This window comes from Tupaia chinensis, unplaced genomic scaffold (genome assembly GCF_000334495.1).
Source record: "Tupaia chinensis unplaced genomic scaffold, TupChi_1.0 Scaffold000320_2, whole genome shotgun sequence".
NCBI lineage: Eukaryota > Metazoa > Chordata > Mammalia > Scandentia > Tupaiidae > Tupaia > Tupaia belangeri.
In genome coordinates, this window is record NW_006159814.1 from 1,931,132 (window position 1) to 1,952,224 (window position 21,093).

General features: G+C 41.8%; 1 protein-coding gene and 1 pseudogene across 1 annotated transcript in view; one reads left to right on the forward strand and one right to left on the reverse strand.

Annotated features, from left to right (window-relative positions):
* The window catches only part of GREB1L (GREB1 like retinoic acid receptor coactivator), a gene marked incomplete in the record, with an annotated part of 234,692 nt that overhangs the window by 105,283 nt on the left and 108,316 nt on the right, over positions 1–21,093 (reverse strand). The window contains 3 exon segments of the mRNA XM_027773094.1: positions 1,633–1,755; positions 5,933–6,109; positions 14,497–14,673. Coding sequence (XP_027628895.1) covers positions 1,633–1,755; positions 5,933–6,109; positions 14,497–14,673 — 477 coding nt within the window.
* Positions 10,481–10,914, forward strand: LOC102499462 (40S ribosomal protein S16 pseudogene; annotated as a pseudogene).

The window sequence follows — 21,093 nt, forward strand, 5'->3', positions numbered from 1 at the left end:
TGCCAACATTTTCTTTCTTGAATACCTAGTGATATGATGTTCTGTCATTTATTCTAAAGAGAAATGGTTTCTCCTTTTAAATCATGGTGTTATCTAAATCTCCTGGACAATCTAAAAGTTGGACTTCAAAAATTTTTTTATTTTAGACAGGGTCTTGCAAAGTTGCAATTCTCCTAGCTTAGCCTCCCAAATGACTGAAACGTCAGGCCAATGCCACCAAACCTGGCTTTAACAACTGGGCTTTTGGGACCAGCAGTTCGCATAATGGTTATGTCACTGGACTCCCATGTAGTCGATTGTGGTTCGAGTCCTGGACCCAGTGGCTTAAACTCATGCTGGGCACGTGTGCGTGTGTGCCCAAGATCCCGAGAGGAGAATAGAGGAGAAGGGACTGTGGCATGGCCATTCTCCCTGGGGGGTGATTTCTTGTTTTCTGTCTCTCTGTCTCTCTCTGTCTTTCTGGTGAGAGCACACACCCTATAGCAAAAACCTCTCAAAACAAACAAACAAACAAAAAACAAACAACAAAAAAAATCTGGGCTTTTTATTTCAATTCAGGATGAAGTGGACTTAGCTATGTACATAGTGAGAAGTGCCCCAAATAAGGTTAGTCTTATTATCCCTGCTACGGTTGATTATCGATTTATCAGCTCCTCAGAATTTCACATAAATTTCAAAGAGGTATGCTCGGCAGCTAATGAAGACAGCCTTCTTTTCAACTTGTGGTTGAGCGGACATTGACAAAGCACATATGCTATGAAGCCTGTGTATCAGACAGGATGGTGCTTCGCAAAAAACAAATGAACTGGAAAAAATGTACAAACTCCTCCGAAATATTTTCTTTCTTACCGAAGATATTAACTGGGGATGGTTCTGAGCAGTTTTCTCAAGTACTGTCTGTTAGGAGCTCTTCAGTTGCTGCGCTCCCGCCCTTAGCCACCTGCAACTGTTTAGTCCCACCTGGAGTTTTCTCCTGACCTCAGGGTCTGAACCAACGTTCTGTCCTGGTGGAATTTTTAGAAGCCTTAGAATAGTAGCTTATCTGCTCAGTATCAAGACCGTCCAATCTGCTGATCCTGCCCTGATAATATAACCTAGTTTCAGGCACTAAGATGTTATCTGGTTATTTGTAACTAAGCCCCTATCTTGTAAAATAGGTCCTGGATTCATCCATTGTGAGCCACAATCCTGCCTTGGGACCCTACTTTCTATCCCACTCAGTACACTACTCCTCTATCGTTCTGTGGGTTTGGAGCCCTAGCTTTGAACTTCAGACGCACAAGTGTGTCCCCAGTACTTGCCCCTGAGAGCTGTGGGTAGGCTTCCTCACGTCCGATTCCTACTGGTTGCCTACTGTCAGAGTCCCCTGGGCCAGGTCCTACGCTCAATATGACTGGAGTCAAGGCTTACCCATGGTCAGTTTCTTTCTCCATCACTGGCAGGACTGCTGGAACTCGAGTCCCAGTTATCTACAGACTGACCCACCTCAGTGTCCAGCTCTAATTCTAATAGTGACTCAAACAATACCTTTATTTTTAAATATCCCTATTCAAGCCAGCAAACAATATATTTAAAATTCCCTCATGAAATATACATCAGCTGCTCAAAATGCCAAAAGAGAACTCCCCATACCTGTCTGAGTGAATCCTGATTTGTATCCATTAGTTGTCCCATTTTCTGGGGTCACAGTTGATGACACTGAAGAGTTTGCTTTAACAGAGTGGCAAGGAGCAGAGGATTGTCGGCTTCTACATTCTGGAAAGGAGTAAAAATCACATTATACAAACAGACCAATGTTCTGTTAAAACAGGTGATGGGGGACCAGCAGATGGCATAATGGTTATATTGCTGGACTTCCATGTAGTCAACAGCGGTTTGAGTCCTAGATCCAGTGACTTAAAATTCACACCGGGTGCATGTGCATGTGTGCCCCAAATCCCAAGAGTTGAATGGAGGGCAAGGGATTGCAGTGTGGCCACTCTTCCTGGGGGGGTGATTTCTCACCTTCTGTCTCTGTGTCTCTCCAGTGCATGCTCACTCCCTATGGCAAAAATCTCTCTTAAAACACACACACACACACACACACACACACACACACACACACACACAAATGGGTGATGGGGATCCAGCCCACGGAGTGGTAGGTAAGGTGGCCAACCCCTGGTTCAAGTCCCAAACCTGTGTGAGAAACACACACATGCACGTGTGCGTGTGCCCAAAATCCTGAAAGGAAGGAGAAGTAAAGGAGAGGGATTTCAGTGTGACCATTCCCCATAGGGGTTGCTTTCCCATTCCTCCTGTCTCCTACTCCCTGCTCCAACTCTCTCCAGCAAGCATACATACTCTCTGGCAAAATTAGAAAACAAAATCAAAAAACAGGTGATGGGGACATGATCCATAAAACCGCTAAAATAAATTGCCATTCCATAAGTGGCAGTCAGTCACTTTCCTTATCAGAGACCCCCTTTCCCTAATCCCGACTCCAGCTGAATGTTCAGGTTTGGGGATACAGTACTTTGTAGAGCCAGATGTTAAGTTTGGAGGCAAAGAAATGGTTACAATGAACAGTAACAATGATTACCAAGAGTAACAATGGCTACTGCTCATTGTAACCATTTTTTTGTTCTTTATAACCATTCTTTGTTCCCCACAGACCAGTGCCCAGGGAAAAATACTCATAACCAATGTAATCATGCTAGTTTTATGGGTAAAACAGAGGCTAACATATAGAAAATCTATAAAAGCCCAATAAACTTTTCAAATACCAGCCCAGAACTGATTTAAGTATAGAACTATAAACTGGAGTCTGTGTAAGCAGCTTTCAACTTTCTCTTCTCAATCTTAAATGGTGTACAAAATCAGAAAAAAAAGAACAATTATAGGCAGGAGAGAAAAATTAGAAATGCTCAAATTCATATGCTTCAATTCTTACTAAAGGAAATAGACAAAATTCAAGCTGATGCCTGATCATGCAATACTCAGTTGATATTTGGGCTCTGGTATATTTTAATGGAGCTTTGTATGATTCAGGTTGATAGCAAATATCAGAACAGTCTGTGGGACTGTAACACCCAACCAAGTGATACTATATTAGTCTCAAAATGTAACATGTAGAAAAAGAATAGAAATTACTGCATGTGACAAAGTTAATTATAGAGGATCCTTTAGAGAGTTGTCAGGTTTATCGGGTACTAAGAGTTGGAGGCAGTTTTCTACAACTTGTGTACTTCTTTGTATACTTCTTCTGTGAAGAGGTATTATACAAAAGGACTTCAAAAAGTTTGTGGAAAATGGACACTCAAACCCCAAATCCTAACAGGATGGAGAAATGAATGAGAAAGGATTATGGCATGAACACACTGCACTGAGGGGTGCTTTGTCTCTCTCTCTCTCTGGTGACTGTATACACCCTCTAGAAATAATAACAATAATAATACAACTAAGGAATAAAACAGATTTTTTTGTGAGAGGTTTTTGCTATAGGGTGCGTGCACTTGCCAGAAAGAGAGAAAGAGAGACAAAAAGCAAGAAATTATCTCCCAGGAGGGATGGCCACACCGCAATCCCTTCTCCTCCATTCTCCTCTCGGGATCTTGGGCACGCACACACTTGCCTGGTGTGAGTTTAAGTCACTGGGTCTGGGACTTGAACTGTGGTCGACTACATTGGAATTCAGCGACATAGCCATTATGCCAACTGCTGGTCCCAAAGCAGACATATTTTATACATCAAAACAAAAGTTTAAAAAGTTTAATTTAGAAAATAAATTAACTTATAAAGCTAGAGGAACTATAATGTACTGGCTTATGATTCAGAGGTCATAGTCTTTACATTTTGATGATACCTAACTTCGAACAAGTAGCCGTTCCTAAGGAATTATATAATGCTACTTTAAGGGCAACCCAGAGAAATTAAGATAAAAGACTGAAGATAAATCTGCAATTTCTGCAGTTGTAATGTGAATTTGCATGGTCAGGCAAAAATCTTGTGTAGACAACAGAAAGAAACATAAAGACAGTTATTAAATGGGGGGGTCTCAGCATCTAAGGAACTGCTAAACAGAATTAGGATGGGATATTCTACTCCATTAGAACAGCGGATACAACATATGACAATTTCTATCGAATATATGAAGATGTAAAGTTTCAGCTGGAGTCATTTCTACAAATAAGTTCTAATTTAAAAGAAGCAGAACTTTGTCAATTTAATAGTGCATTTTCCCAGATATTGTGAAGAGAGCATTGTTTATTCTAAAGCTGCTTAGGTCTAATTAAAATAGAACAATACAGACAGTTGAGAATTACCAAAAGAATTTAAAAAGTAAAAACAGCACCACGCCAAGGAATTTGAAACTTTGATATCTTCTCTAAATGACAAAAGAGCAAGAAAAGGTCCTTTTTCCCCTTATAAAAACTGTCCTCTCTTTTCAAGAGACCAATACAGAGATATGCACCTTCCTAAACTTATAGTCTGTGTTAGAAACCATAAGACACAGGCCGAGCCACAGTGGCAAGAGCTGTGAAGACACTGCTCTGCACTGCACTCTGTCACACACCACATGTGAGACCTGGGTTGATTCTGGGTCAGTCTAAAGGCTGGCCCAGGGGTGTGTATGCCTGTAATGCCAGCAACTGGGGTAAAGTGAAGCAGGAAGATCAGGGCCCCAGATTGGCCTGGGTAATGTAGCAAGGAACTGTCTGAAAAAAGAGAGAGAGAGAAAGAAAAAGAGAGAGCAAGCGAGCCAGGCATGTTGGCACGTGCCTGTAATGCTATGTCAGAAACATATCAAGACATTGTCTTAAAAAGGCGGAGGGGTGGGACCAGCAGTTAGCGTAATGGGTATGTCGCTGGACTCCCATGTAGTTGACCGCCGTTTGAGTCCTGGACCCGGCGGCTTAAACTCATGCTGGGCGCATGTGCATGCGTGCCCAAGATCCCAAGAGGAGAATGGAGGAGAAGGGATTGCAGCGTGGCCATCCCCCCTGGGGGGTGATTTCTCGCTTTCTGTCTCTCTCTGTCTTTCTGGAGAGTGCATGTGCCCTATAGCAAAAACCTCTCTGAAAGAAAAAAAATGCGGGGGGGGGGGGGCAATGGGTGGTATGGTGGTTAAGGTACTGGTCCCCTCTTGGCCAACACCTCAGTTCAAGTCCTGAATGCAATGGCTTGAAAAACACACTGAGCACCTGTGTGTGTGTGTGTGCACAAAATCCCAAGAGGAGAATGGAGGAGAAGGAATTATAGTGTGGCCAACCCCACGGGGAGGTGATTTCTCACTATCCTTCTGTTTCTGTCTGTCTTAGTCTCCCTCTGGAGAGCACACACATCCTATAAAAAATTAAATCAAAAGTAAGGAGCATGTCAAATAACCTATCAGAGGCTTTCTTTCTTTCTTTCTTTCTTTCTTTCAGGAGATTTTTGCTATAGAGAGTGTGCGTTCATGGGAGAGGCAAAGAGAGACAGATAGATAGAAAGTGAGAAATCACCTCTCCACCCCCCCCGCCCCCAGGGAAGATAGTCATTCCACAATCCCTTCTCCATTCTCCTCTCAGAATCTGGGCATCCACACACACATGCCCAGCATGTTTTAAGCCTCTGGGTCTGAGACTCGAACCGAGGTTGACTACTTGGGAGTCCAGCAACGTAACAATTATGCCATCTGCTGATACCCCCAGTGTCAGCCAGCCCAGATTACAGGCACTTGCACACACTCAGCACGCTCAGGCAAGTCCCAGGAGGTGAGCTCAGGACCTTTCCTACGTGGGTCCAGTTGCATTACTGCTGCACCACCGTCTGGCCCCAGCTTTAAATTTTTAGATGGCCTCCTACACTTGAGATATTTATCTCTGTCACACCTGACCTTTGAGCCCTATATTGGTCACTTGCCACCATCATAAAATCTTCACTCTGCTCCCCCCACCCCTGTGTTGAATACCTTTCCAGCAGATGAGAGGTCCCTTTGACAGTACACCCTGGGAGCTTCTGACTAGGTAGTACTTTAAGTGCTTCTGCTTCTTTGGCTGGGTGGTGAGCTTCAAGTTGATGTGGTTGGAAAATTCCGTGAAATACCGAAATCCTCTTTCTCCACAACCAATACAGTTTCCAGAAAACCCTGAAATGAAGAAAACCAATGTTACTGGGGGCCTTGTAAATTAATACAATACTTTTATGTAGAAAAAGCATAGACAGGGCCGGCAGTGGTGTGGTGATTAAGGACTCTAGACTCCCACATAGCCAACCATGGTTTGAGTCTCGGACCTGGCGGCTTGTTTTCTCACTTTCTGTCTCTCTCTCTCTCTCAATCTGTCCCTCTCTGATCAAATTAAAATAAATAAATAAAGTTAAATGAAATAATTCTTAAAAAAAGAAAGGAAAAGCATAGATATATTCACACTCTTTGACCAATGTTAAGGAAAAATTCAAAGATAAAAGAAGGCACACAATTTTTTTTAGCAGAGTTGTTTTATAATAATGAATACTGTCAATAATTTAAATGCTGGTCTAAATGAATAATAGTTAAGGAAACAGAGCTATATCATGGAATAGAGTGGTAGAGTTTATATGATACACACAATAAGAAGAAAAATATAGGTCCAGAGAGGTTCGTTATTTCTCTGCCACGTGTTTCCCTCTTGCAGAACCGGCCTATGCTGGCTCTGGTTCTCTATCCTGCCCACTACATGAACGGCTTCTAGGGACATCGCTGGTGAGACCGGGGCCCAATCTGACTCTCCTGGAATTTTGAAATAAAATTTAAAAAGTCAGTCAGATGGTAGTAGACCCTGAATTTCTAAGGCTTTGTAACACTGGAACTTGAGGGGGCCAGCAGGTGGCGTTGTGGGTGGGCTGCTGTACTCCCAGGGGACTGCGCTTTGTGTCCTGGACCTGGCAGCTTGCCTTTTCACTTTATTTCTCTTCTGTAGTGAGTGCGCATGTGCTATAGCAAATTAAAAATAATAAATATGGGCCAGCAGGTAGCATGATGGTTGAGGGCTGGACTCCCACGTGGCCGGCTATGGTTCAAATCCTGGACCTGGAAGCTTGCTTTCTCACTTTCCCCTTTTTCCCTCTTGCTCTCTATGTGTCTCTCTGGTCAAATTGAAATAAATGAATTAATAAGTCAAAATAAATGAATAATTATTTTTAAAATATTTTTTTCTAAATAATTAAATAAATAATTCTTTTTAAAAAAAATTGGAAGCTGCGTTGGGGCTTATGTCAGCCGCATGTAAGCTGGGCTGCAGGAGAGAATGAACTGAAACCATGAAGAGGAAGCTGGTCTTTGGAGGAGAGCTGAGTGTGGACAGAGAGGGGCAACTCAGGGCATTGTCAATTTTCCACTTTCCATGAGATCCCATTATGCTCCCTGAGATTCCATGAGACTCCTGTATCCTCTATATTCAACCACTCCTTTACGTAGAAAGTAAATAAATAAAACAAGAACAAACTTACTTTTCTCTTTGATCTAACTTCCAAACAATTCCTCACCCAGATTAACCAAACAAAATGAACCTGTCAGTGACATGGCCGAAGCAGGGGGTTTGGAAAGAAGATGAAATGGAGAAGGCTGGGAGGGTAAAAAGTCATGCTTTGCTTTATCAAAAATCCACTTCTCCAGTCCCCTTAACACAGAGAAGAAATGGCAGATACTAAGACAGCGAGCTCCTCTGGTCTTGTCTAAAAAGGGCACAAGACATTTTCTGTCGTAGAGGTGAACACGACAAAAAAAAGTTGTAAGAGGGACCAGCGATGGCAAAATGGTTACATTGCTGGGCTCCCACTTAGTTGACATCGGTTCAAGTCTCGGACCTGGTGGCTTGAAACTCACACTGAGAGCATGTGTGTGCCCAAGACCCTGAGAGGAGAATGGAGGAGAGGGGATTGCGGCATGATCATCTCCCTAGGGGGTGATTTCTTGCTTTCTGTCTCGCACATGGCCAACCACACTTCAAGTCCTGGACCTGGCAGCTTGCTTTCTCGCTTTCCATTTCTCTCTCTGGTCAATTTAAAAAAATAATATTAACAAATGGAAATAAATAAATAAATAAATAATTCTTTTAAAAAAAATTAAAAAAGAGGGACCAGCAGTTAGCGTAATGGCTATGTCACTGGACTCCCACGGTTTGCATCCCGGACCTGGTGGCTTAAACTCACACCAGGTGCGTGTGTGTGCGTGCCCAAGATCCTGAGAGGAGAACAGAGGAGAAGGGACTGCGGCATGGCCATCCCCCCTGGGGGGGGGATTTCTCACTTTCTGTCTCTCTGTTTCTCTCTGTCTGTCTGGCGAGCACACATGCCCTATAGAAAAAAAACCTCCAAAAAAAAAAAAAAAAAAAAAGAAAGAGCATTCCCCTATTGTACAAAGACATCATCTCTATACAAATAACCAACAGGAAATAAAGTTACTGATGAAATGATTCACTCTCTTCAAGTCCTGTGGAAAATCCACCTGTTACATAATTGACAAAAGGCCAATTAAGATTAAACATAGAAAATATCACAACATCCTGATGTCAAAATGCTGACACTCTGGCTGGCCCCACAGTGCACCAGTTAAGCACTGGGCATGGGAAACCAGATCCTGTAAGGCCAGCGATGGTTTGAATCCCAGTCCTGGTAGCTTGAAAAACATGCCAGACACATATGGGTGCATGGTCAAAATCCTGACAAGATGGAGCAGAAGAGAAAGGATTGCAACATGATACACTACACTAGGGGTGTGCTTTTTCTCTTTCTCTCTGGTGGGTTCCTGGGCCCCCTGGTCATTAAAAAAAAAAATGCTGGGCCAGGAGGTGGCTGGATCCCACAATGCCAACTGCGCCATTCGAGTCCTAAAACAACGGCTTGAACATCACAGCAGTAGGATCAGCAAATGGTGTAATAGTTATGCCACTTCCACGTAGTTGACTGTGGTTCAAGTCCCAGACCTGGCAGCTTAAAGCTCATGATAGGTGCATGTGCGTGCATGTCTAAGATCCTGAGGGGAGAATGGAGGAGAAGGGATTGAGGTGTGGCTCTCTGCCCTGGGGGAGTGATTTCTTGCTTTCTGTCTCTCTGTCTCTCACGCAAGCAAATGCGCTCTATAGCAAAAATCTCACTTAAAAAAAATAGAAAAGACAGAAAGAAAAACACACCAGTGCATGTGCATGTATGCCCCAAATCCCAGGAGTGAGAAATGGAGACAGGACCATGGCATGACCATCTCTCACAGAGAGCGCTTTCTCATTTTCCCTCTCTGTCTCTCTCCAGTGAGTGCCCTCTGGCAAATTAAAAAAAAAAATTCTGACACTCAATTTAAAACATTTATAAATGAGCAGTCCAATTTATTAGTATTCACTCAAACATTATTTATTGAGAAACAGTGGTAAGCAAGAGATAGTCATTGTTACAACCTCTGATTGACTACAAAGAATTAGTAGTTTGCTATTGTCACTTTATAGAAATATAAAAATTACTATAATTGTATAAATTACTTAGAACACATTCATAGATGAACTGTATTTGAGAGCGTTTGGCCACTTGTCCAAGCCCTTGGAGCCGTAGATCAAAAAAACGAACGCCAATGGCTGCCTAGTTCGCCAAGTTCCTAAAGTCATTTATCCATCCAACAAACAAATCCTTGTTTTCTACTATGTGTTAGGTATTGTTTCAGGTATAGGTTCTGACGTGGTCATTATGCCTTCGTGGAAAATTGCTTGACCTCTGCGGCAGACCTACCACACCCAAAACATAGGGAAAAGCTATAAGGACCTTTCAGCCAAAATAATGAAGGACAGTGTCGAAAAAATGAGGCTTATCTGGTTTGTACAAGCAGTTCAGAAAAGATTAGTGGGGGAATTAGAATTGTCAAGCTATTAAGGTTGAGTTTTCTCTTTTCCTCTGTCCAGTCTCTGAAGTGACAAACAGGACTGTGAAAAGGAAGAGAAAGCAATAGGACTGGAGAGTGTGCAAAGAAGAGAACCTTCACACTAATGGCAACATGTCGTTAACAATATCAAAGAGTAAGAATCCGAGTCCATTTTAAACCTCTCTATGGTTACGGCATTGGCCTTAGCTCAAGAGACTATCTACTCAAAGTTCTTGCTCTCGTCAGTAACAAAAATAACACTTCTTACAGTCAAATGATCTTCCTAGTTTTTCTGGCAGTCAAATCTTTCAATTGCACAGTAGATTTGAGACACAATGCCTGTCTTCTGGGTCAGTATTTTTTTAAATCAACTCCCCCACAGTCTTTGAAATGTGTATAATTTATATAAAAACATAGACAGATTGATATTGGAGTCCATTGGGGATTCTAAAATAACTGAAGCTTAAAAATATCTCTCACAGTATCATCATGTATACTAAAAGCAACCATCGTAACTAAGAAATGTTGGATGGATCAGTCTTTGGACCATAGACTATTACTGAACATGAAAAAAATCTCAACAATGTGCTTATCTAGGAAAAATCTACCAGCTTGCTCTTTTCTATGCCCGCAGCCATGCCGTCTAAGGGCCCTCTGCAGTCTGTGCAGGTCTTCAGGCGCGAGATGACGGCCACAGCCATGGGGCACTGCAAACGGGGCAAGGCCTTATCAAGGTGAACAGGCAGCTTCTGGAAATGTTCGAGCTGCGCATGCTGCAATATAAGCTACTGGAACCTGTTCTGCTCCTGGGCAAGGAGTAGTTTGCTGGTGTGGACATCTGTGTCTGTATAAAGGGTGGTGGCCACGTGGCCCAGATTTATGCTATCCGCCAGTCCATCTCCAAACTCCTGGTGGCCTATTACCAGAAATATGTGGGTGAGGCTTCCAAGGAGATCAAAGACATTTTCATCCACTATGACCAGACCCTGCTGGTAGCTGACCCCCATCACTGCAAATCCAAAAAGTTTGGAGGCCCTGGTGCCCGTGCTTGCTACCAGAAATCCTATTGATAAGCCCATTGCAACAATTGAGGTTCATCTTTATAATAAACAATGACTGTGGGGTTTTAAGGTTTGAAAAAGAAAAGAAAAAAGAAAAATCTACCAGATTGTTGCACTACAGTTTCATGTAGAGAAGTAACTAGTGAAAAAGTACATTCATTTACAAGACTAGAGAAAGTAAAAAATGTTCCAAGCCTAGATCAGTATTCAATAAATACAACAGCAGAGTAACTACCATTTAAAGAGCAAGTACTGGGACCAGCAGATAGTAAAGCAGTTATGTCACTGGACTCCCACATGACTGATCGTCGTTCGAGTCCCAGACCTGGTGGCTTCAAAATTGTGCCAGGCACGTGTGCATGTGTGCCCAAGATACTCGGAGAAAAATGGAGGAGAAAGGATTGCTGTATGGCCATCCTTCCGGGGAGTGTGTGTGTGTGTGTGTGTGTGGCTTCTCAGTTTCCTTGTCACTGTCTCTGTCTCTCTCTGATGAGTGGTGAGCAACCTAAGGCAAAAACCTCTACAAAATAATTAAAAAATAAAATAAAGAGCAAGTACTATCTTCTAGGCACTGTGCTGAATGGGTGCTTTATAAACATAATCTCTTCTGATCTTTTTCATTTTCTTTTAAATTCACCAGAGAATGTGAAAAATCCCATAGAGGATGGTCAAGCCACAATCCCTTCTCCTCTAGTTGTCCCTCCTTTAAGTATTTTGGGCACACATCCATGCACACCATTATGTTTTTCAATCTGTCAGGTTTAGGACTCAAACTGTGCAGTCATCCATGTGGGACTTAACTACCTTAACAACTGGCTGCTCCATCTCATCTGATTTTTAAAAAAGAATTATTAAATTAAATTAAATTAATTAATTAATTAATTAACTTTTTATTTATTTTAATTTGAACAGAGGAGGAGGAGTAGGAGGAGAGAGAGAGAGAGAGAGAGAGAGAGAGAGAGAAGGAAAGTAAGAAAGCAAGCTGCCAGGTCTGGGACTCAAACCACAGTCGACCGTGTGGGAGTCCAGTGCCCTTACCCACCACACTATCTGCCAGCCCCCATCTCATCTGATCTTTATAACTCGACAAGGTAAGCATTACTGGCACCATTATATACATGAGGAATCTAGGACTTCAACTTCTTGAACTACTTGCCTAAATTCAAGTAGTAAGTAGAAAATCTTGGATTTAAACATACTTCTGATCCCAAAGCCTATGGTCTTTAATCTCATATTCCTGATTACAGAGAATTAAGAAGTCTGATACCATTTTCTGTCTTTTCCATGATGCATTCAAATAGATACCTCTAGTCACAAAGAATCACTGAACAACAATAACCAAAGCATTATGTAGGAGACCAGGAAGTGGCATGGAGATTAAGGCAATGGATCTCATATAGCCAGCTGAGTGGTTCAATTCCTGGACCCAGTGGCTTGAAAATCATGACGGGCACATGTGCATGCTTGCCCACAATTCTGAGAGGAGAATGGAGGAGGAGATGATGGTGTGTCCATCTCTCTAGGGGGTAATTTCTCTCATGTGCATGTGCAAGTGAGTACATGCACCCCAGTCCCCCCGCCCCCCCCAAAAAAAAGCATTCACAGAGATTGTCTGCAATCAGAACCTTTTCAGAACTATTTCATTAGAAGAAACTATGATATTCTAAAAGTTTTCTACATTTGTTCTACCGTAGACTGCTTGGTTGTAAACCGTGTGAAGAAAAGAGTGAATCTTAATGCTCCATATATCATATTTTAACATGATCATTGAATTTTTTTTTTTGGAGAGGTTTTTGCTATAGGGTGCATGCACTCACCAAAAATATGGAGAGAGACGGAGAGATAGAACGTGAGAAATCACCCCCCAAGGGGGATGGCCACGCCACAATCCCTTCTCCTCCATTCTCCTCTCAGGATCTTGGGCACTCACGCACATGAGCCCAGCCCAAGTTTAAGCCACTGGATCCGGGCCTTGAACCGCAGTCAGCTACATGGGAGTCTAGCGACATAGCCATTACGCTAACTGCTGGTCCTGATCGCTGAATATTTTTAAATAAATATAGCTGCACAAATGAATGAACTCATAAATAGTTGGGCCTTCCTTGCTAATTCAGTCCAATAGAAGAGATTTACCAGTAGAGTTCTTTTTTTTTTTTTTTTTTTTAACAGAGAGTACATGAGCTTGCCATAGAGAAACAAAGAGAGAGAGAGAGAGAGAGAAAGCACTCCCTAATAGAGCACTGTCATACCTCAATCCCTTCTCCTCCATTTCTCCATCACATTGGTATTCTAGGTACACACACACACACACACACACACACACACACACCTGGCATGGTTTTCAAACCATGAGGGACAGGTTCCAACTGTGGTTGGTCACATTGGACCTGGTTCCCTTAACCACTAGGCCATGGGGTTATTATAGGAATAATGGGTGGTATGGAAAAAGTACAAATAACTTACAAAGGGGATAATCTATAAGTTAATAATTGAGAGTTGACTTGATATCGTGTCCAGATCAAAGATACTATAGAAAGTGAATTCTAGTTTGTTTTATAAAATATTAAGTTCTGACAAATTGCATGCTATCCTTTAAGATCTGTTCAAAAAGAGTCATTTTGATCAGCTCTGTGGTATAGCAGTAATACTCTGCTCAGAGAAGCCAGATCCACATGGTGACCAGCGATTTGAACTTCCAGCCCAGTGAGTCTGAAACATACCAGACACATACATAACTGCCCAAGATGCAACAAGTTGGAGGACTGAAGGAAGGGGATCTCAGAGGGGCAGACCCAGGGGAAGGTATTCCTCTCTTTCTCTCTTTCTCACTTTCACATGTGCATGCATAAACAGTCCATCATGAACAGAGGAAAGAAAAATTTTAAGTCTTAATTAAGGCAAATGTTTTGAGAATGAAAAAAAAACCATGAAAATTAGTTTTAAGAAGTTATTTTTATTTTTAAGAATTTTTTTTGAGAGGTTTTTGCTATAGGGTGTGTGCACTCACCAGAAAGACAGAGAAAGAGAGACAAAAAGTGAGATAGCACCTCCCTAGGGGGGGGATGGCCACACTGCAATCCCTTCTCTTCCATTCTCCTATTGGGATCTTGAGCACGCATTCACACAGGCCCGGCGTGAGTTTAAACCACCGGGTCCTGGACTTGAATTGTGGTCAACTACATGGGAGTCCAGTGACACAGCCATTATGCCAACTGCTGGTCCCTATTTTTTAAAATTTATTCATTCATTTTATTTTAATTTGACCAGAGAGAGACACAGACAGAGGGAGAGAGGAAGAGAAAGAGGAAAAGTGAGAAAGCAAGCCACCATGTCCAGGACTCGAACCATGGTCAGCCATGTAGGTGTGTCCAGCGCCTTAACCACCACGCCACCTGCTGGTCCCCAACTGGTCCCTATTTTTAAGAAGTTTTAAGAAGTTATTCTATTATGAGACATATTCAAGTCTCATACTGGAACTAAACTATATAATCCACAATTAATCCTGTGATTTTTTTTAAACTCTTTGATTAAATAAACATATATTTTAACTGCCTCATCTTAGAAGAAATTTCATAGGTATGAAATACTCACCTAAAAGTGCATTTTTTCCGTGATCATCTGGTAGAAATCTCTTGTCTACAGCGCAGACTAGGATGTGCTCAGGAAGGTTGGGAGATTTGGCCCCCACCAAGAGGAACCCAGCTGGGATATCGATTTGTTCCATGCACAGTGATACCAAACGCAAATCCTTGCCTGCTTGACAAAAACCTAAACAGGTAAAAAGGACACAGTGAAATGTTTAGTGAGCTTATCTCTCCCAATCACCACCCATCTGGCACGTAGATTTATCTGTGGAAATTGTTATTAAAGACTGAAATCAAAGTCCATGTACTCCAGACAGAAGACACATCCATCGTTTGTACCCCTCTGAAACAGAGCTGAAAAAAACACTAAGAGCAGATATTTTCATCTGCTTTGTCCAAATTGACAATTTTATATTTTTGGGCCCACAAGGAGAGTGATATTAAAACCACAGCAAACTGAACAGACCATGCATAGGTGGTCAGAGAAGTCATGACATATTTTCCTTTGTTTTCCTATGTAAAAATGCATCATGACTTTTCCGATGGCCCAATAATTTTTACGTGCACATGACAAAGTAATTTTTACTTTCAAAACAAACTCACCTGTCTGATGGGGATAAACCTAGAAGAGAGATGCTCTCCATTTTACAGAACAAGGGGCTCAAGTTCTCTTGAGTTTGGTGACTCATAACTGAACAGGCCAGAATTAGAACTTGGAACTGTTAGGTCATTTACTTTTGCTCTTTTTGTCTTTAAGTTTATTTACTTCTTTCATGAGAGAGAAAGAGCAGATAGACACCTCCAACAGGGTCTTCACACCAGGATCCACCCGCAGCCTCAGTCAGATCATGCACAAGGAGGCCCCAGAACGCAAAACCAAGGCCTTCCCACGTGTGTCCCGTTGGGCTGCTGCTACATCACAATTGGTGGCTCCTATTAGATCATTCTCACAAGATAGGACATGACACCACAAAATCACTTACATAACCTCTTTTTTTTAGAGAGGTTTTTTTTTTTTTTTTTGCTATAGGGCACATACGCTTGCCAAAAAGACAGAGACAGACAGAAAGACAGAAAGCGAGAAATCACCCCCCAGGGGGGATGGCCACACCACAATCCCTTCTCCTCCATTCTCCTCTTGGGATTTTGGGCACACACACACATGCACCCAGCGTGAGTTTAAGCCGCTGGGTCCAGGACTTGAACCGCAGTTGACTACATGGGAGTCCAGCGACATAGCCATCATGCTAACTGCTGGTCTCCATAACCTTTTTGTGTACCATAATGTATACACTACATTTAGTAAGCAAGTACTGTAACAGATACTATACCAGGACTGGGGATATATAACCAAACAAAATATATCTTTCTCTAAGGACTCACATTACTATAGTTGATCAGAGGAATGCATAAGGAACCAATAACCACAGAGAGACTATTATAGAGGATAACTTCTGTTCTGCTGCACATCTTCTAGGAAATGGTCCTCTCTGTACTCTAGTCATGCAGGCCCTTGAAGAGTTGTGATATTCCAGTATGATGTGAAGCTGGTATCTGGTCCAAATAGGGTCATTTTAATACTCCACCCTCTACCAATGGGTTCAGGGATAGGGACCTGACAGAAACTACACCCATCAAATATTTTCCCAAGGAATTCAGAACACAGAGCTAGGGTGAGCATGGCTTAGTGTGCTCTGTAGCAGCCTCTTCTATTTCTTGACCTGTGAGAGAAGTCTGCCAGCAAAGGCATGAGGCTGAGGAACACAACTGGCAGGGTTGGTCTCCCTAATGCCCAGCAGCTTCTGTTTTTCCCGTGGTTTGGTCATGAAACCTTTTGCTTCAGAATTCTTCTAGTAATTTCTTTATTTTACCTAAATTAGTTTCAGCTGGGTTCCTTTCACTAGGCGAACTACAAATAAGTATGATAAATGCTATTCCAGGGAGTTGTGGGAAGCATGGAGGATGGACACCTCACTCTGCAGGCAAGCCTGAGAGCACATCATCATCACTCAACACAAAAGACAGAAACCCCAGGGAGATTCTGCTAGTGCCAATGTCTCCTTCATATTATGGTTTTAACCAAGTGCTGGTAAATAACTGGATGGCGCTGGTTAATATATGAGAAATAAAAAAGAAAACATCATTACATCATATGTCGTAGTGCCTATAATCTACCATACGACTTAGATCATCAAACATCAAAGGCAGACATAATGGAACTGGAAAAGAGCAACAAATGAAGGACTGCAATGACAAAGACAATGGGCAGCAATCATTTCAAACTTAGATGGTATTTTAATATTAACAAAACTCAACTGAACTTTTAGAGCTCATGAACGAAGAAGAACAATGTCAGACATTATTACAGGTCCAGCTGTGGTGGTGCAAGAGGGAGGATGCTGCTGTGAGGTTGAGACCACAGGGGAGGTCCAGGTCTGATTCCTCACCCAACCTACATAGGCCAGCCATTGTGGCATAAGCCTGTGACAACAGCTAATGGGAAACGGGCAAGAAAATCATGACATGGGAAAATTCTGTCAAAAAATAACTATTTTTCTCTCTCTCTATGACTCTCAAGCTCTCTCCCTCTCATTAAAAAAAAGTTATGAATTCTTTAAAAATTTAATGTGAGGGACTGGCAGGTGGCATGGTGGGTAAGGCAGCTGCACACCCACATGGCTGACTGCAGTGCATGTCCTAGATCTGGCAGCTTGCTTTCTCACTTTCCTTCTCTCTCTCTCTTTGTCTCTCTCTGTTCAACTTAAAAATAATAAATAAATAAGTAAAATAATAAAATAATGACAGTTAATAAAATTAAATAATTCTTTAAAAAATTTAAAGTGAATATACATTTTATTATGCATAATAAAGTCATCTGACCCCTCCAACTTCCCGTCTGTGCTGAGCCCATTCGAATTGCAGTCATGACCAGGGACAAAATTTTTTTTTTTTTTCCCAAGAGGTTTTTGCTTTAGGGCACGTGTGCTCACCAGACAGACAGAGAGAGACAGAGAGACAGAAAGCAGGAAATCACCCCCCAGAGGGGATGGCCATGCCGCATCCCTTCTCCTTCATTCTCCTCTCGGGATCTTGGGCCACATGCACACGCGCCCCACATGAATTTTAAGCCACCGGGTCTGGGACGCGAACCGTGGTCGACTACATGGGAGTCCAGTGACATAGCCATTATGCTAACTGCTGGTCCCAATGATTTTTGAGCCTATTATGAATACAAAAAGAAAAGTCATTTATTTTAGATGAGGAAGGGGATGTCCTGACAGAAGAAATCCAGTCCTCTGAAACAAAAGAAGTTGAGCCAGAGCTGAGAGAGGACAGGATGTGGAAGCTGAGGAACGACACTACAAAAAAAGGATTATTTAAATGACCTGAACTTTTTTAATTAAAAAAAAGAATAAAAAAACAAACAAACACAAAGATATTTGCTATTGATAAAGCTGACAAAGTTGTAAAGGATCTTGAGATTGAAAGTAAGAAGCATGATATGGGGTAAAGAGGTGCTTTTTAAAAATCATCCACTGACTTCTGTAAAATGCAAGATAAATTAAATTGATCAGAACAGTGATTCTTTAAAAAGAAAACAAGGAAAACAGTAATTTATATATCCGAATCATATTATTTATTTAGTTTACAAACATTTTTTGGAACCAATGAATACATGCAACCTCTTGAAAATGTTTGCTGCTCCCATCCCAATTAAGGGACAAGGTTCATGGGTTTGGAAGTTGGGAATTAATGATAATGATGATGACAACGATAACAATGATGATGATGGCAGCTAAGATATGGTGCCTTACTATAAACCAGGTATGGTGCTAAACACTGTGTAGGTTAGTTTATTCCATCCTCTCAAGGATGCGAGGTAGTATGACTATCTCCAGTGCATAGATAAAGCAACTCAGTTTTAGAAAGGGTAAGTAACTTGTCTAAGGTCACAGATGAGTCTAGCATATAATGTTCAGTGATGTAAGACACAAGAAGTCTGCCATATAAAAACAGACAAAAAAAAAAAAAAAACCAACAAAACATACTTTTAAACTTGAGCAAGTAAAGCTAAAACTATGAGGAGTGAATGTAGACTTTTCCACCAAATTCTCAAACACTAAAATCTAGGAGGCATTTCGAAATACTGAAAAGAGCATTAATTTAATGAAAGAAATTATATTATAATGTGCATGTGGACAATAAACCTAGAAATGTATTTCCTCTAAGAAGTAGCAACTTTATTAAAAGTATGACTGCTTTAAAAGGCAGCACATATAAAATATCTTCCTAAAAGTTATAACTTCAGTCATGTGGGGTCAGATAGTGACAGAGTGGTAAAAGGCAACACCACAAAAGGCTGACCCACATGGGAAGGTTCATGTCCAAAGAACTCCCTGGGTGTGCCCGGGCACTATGCCCATGATCCAGGGCTGGCTGAGGCTGAAGGTGGGTCACAGAGTCAAGACCCTGTTGGAGGTGCTATTTCTCTGTCTCTTGCTCATGGAAGAAATTTTAAAAACTTAAATTCAGCTGTTCAGAGAAGTTCGTGATGGCCTGGCAGTGGAGAGAATGCTGCTTAGGGTCTGTCTCTGTGACTTCCAAGTGGCAATGCACCCTTTCCATCTCTTTGATGTACTCAATCTTAGAGATGGGGCTACACGGGGCCACAAGTCGGTACCAATTTACGAATGATATAAGCTTTTGACAACACTGGTGTTATCATTTCTAAAAACTGGTAAACGAATTATTCAATATCCTACTGCAAACAACATTCTCAACACATGTCGAGTGAGTGGAAACCAGTTGAGAGAATTTATAACTCAGTCAAAAGTCATATCATGATGTGGTTTTGATGATTATTACTATTCATGACAGAGTGCATGCTAGAGGGCATGATGTGGTTTTGATGATTACTATTCATGACAGAGTGCATGCTAGAGGTCGGAAGGTAGAGAGGTGCTGTCTACATGGCTTGGTTGTGCCTCCATCCCCTTCTTCCAGTCCTCCAGTCCCCCAGAATCCTAGGAAAACACACACACGCAAGTGTTTTCAGGCCTACCGGGCAATTGGCTTGAACCACAGTCAGCCTGAGGCTTCTTGCTGCACAGTGGGTATGCTATTGATGGTGCCATAGAGATTGGGCTGTTTTTTGTTGTTTGTTTGTTTGTTTGTTTGTTTCTTTGTTTTTGCAATAGGATGCAAAGACAAACAAACAAACAAAAAACAAAAAAAAACACCAAAAAAATGCACATGCACCTGGCATGAGTTTAAGCTACCGGGTCTGGGACTTGAACCACAGTCAACTACATGGGAGTCCAGCGAAATAGCCATTATACCAACTGTGCTGGTCCTGAGAAGAGATGTCTTCAAAAAGTTCATGGAAAACACACATGGAACCTCTTCCTTCATATTTCTCCTTCCCTTTCCTCCAATCCTGAGGCCCTCACTCCTGCACATTCCATTCCCATTTAGAAGCAAAGTAATCAGAATCAGTGCAAGAGGGCAGAGTGACTTGCCTCCTCTCTTCAAAGTGTTGCCACACCTAGACTGGAAATAGGGGCTGGATAATTTCTTACTGCTAACCACTGAGCTAGCCTCTGGCATCAACGTTTTCTCCAATAAATGAGGAACTATCTCTTGAAAACAAACCAAAATCTAGCAGGTGTAATTGTACAGTTCCTGATTGAGCTTGAATTGTAAATTTTCTGTAATTCTACTGCTTTGGATCATTTTACTTTTATCATTTTACACTCACTGAAACAGACTTTGTAAAGAATTAATAATAAAAAGAAATGAGAAGAAAAAAGTTCATAGAAAACTATGTATTATGAAAAAATTTTGCTTGAATTTCAAAAATTTTTTGCATCAAAATAAACTTGCACTTTAATCCCATTTTTCATGAGCTTTCTGAAGTCTCTCATCTAATTTCAGATTGTTTTCATTTTGGCCAGATGTATTGATATATTGCTTAATTTATATACATAATGGCAATGGTTAAAAAATGGGAAGCTTGGGGGGACCAGCAGGTGGCATGGTGGTTAAGGCACTGGACACTCCCACATGGCCGACTGCGGTTTGAATACCGGACCTGGTGACTTGCTTTCTCTTTCTCTCTCTCTCTCTCTGAGTACCTCTCTCTGCTCAAATTAAAATAAATTTAAAAAAATAAAATAAATAATTATTAAAAAAACATGGGAAGCTTGGGCCAGCAGGTGGTGTGGTAGTTAAACTACTGGATCCCACATAGCCAACTCACAGGTTGGAGTCCCAGACCCTGTGGCTTGAAAACATGCCAGGCACATGTACATGTGTGCGCAAAATCCTAAAAGGATATGGAGGAGATGAAATTGTGGCATGGCCACACCCCTGGGGGTGATTTCTCACTTTCCCTCTCTCTCTGTCTCTCTCGGCATGCACACGCATCCTATAGCAAAAACATAAAAATAAATAAATAAAGGGAAGTTTGGCCAGCAGGTGGCATGTAGGTTAAAGCGGCTGAATTTCTGGGAACCAGCAGTTAGCGTAATGGCTATGTCGCTGGGCTCCCATGTAGTCGACCGCAGTTCACGTCCCGGACCCGGTGGCTTAAAACTCACGCCAG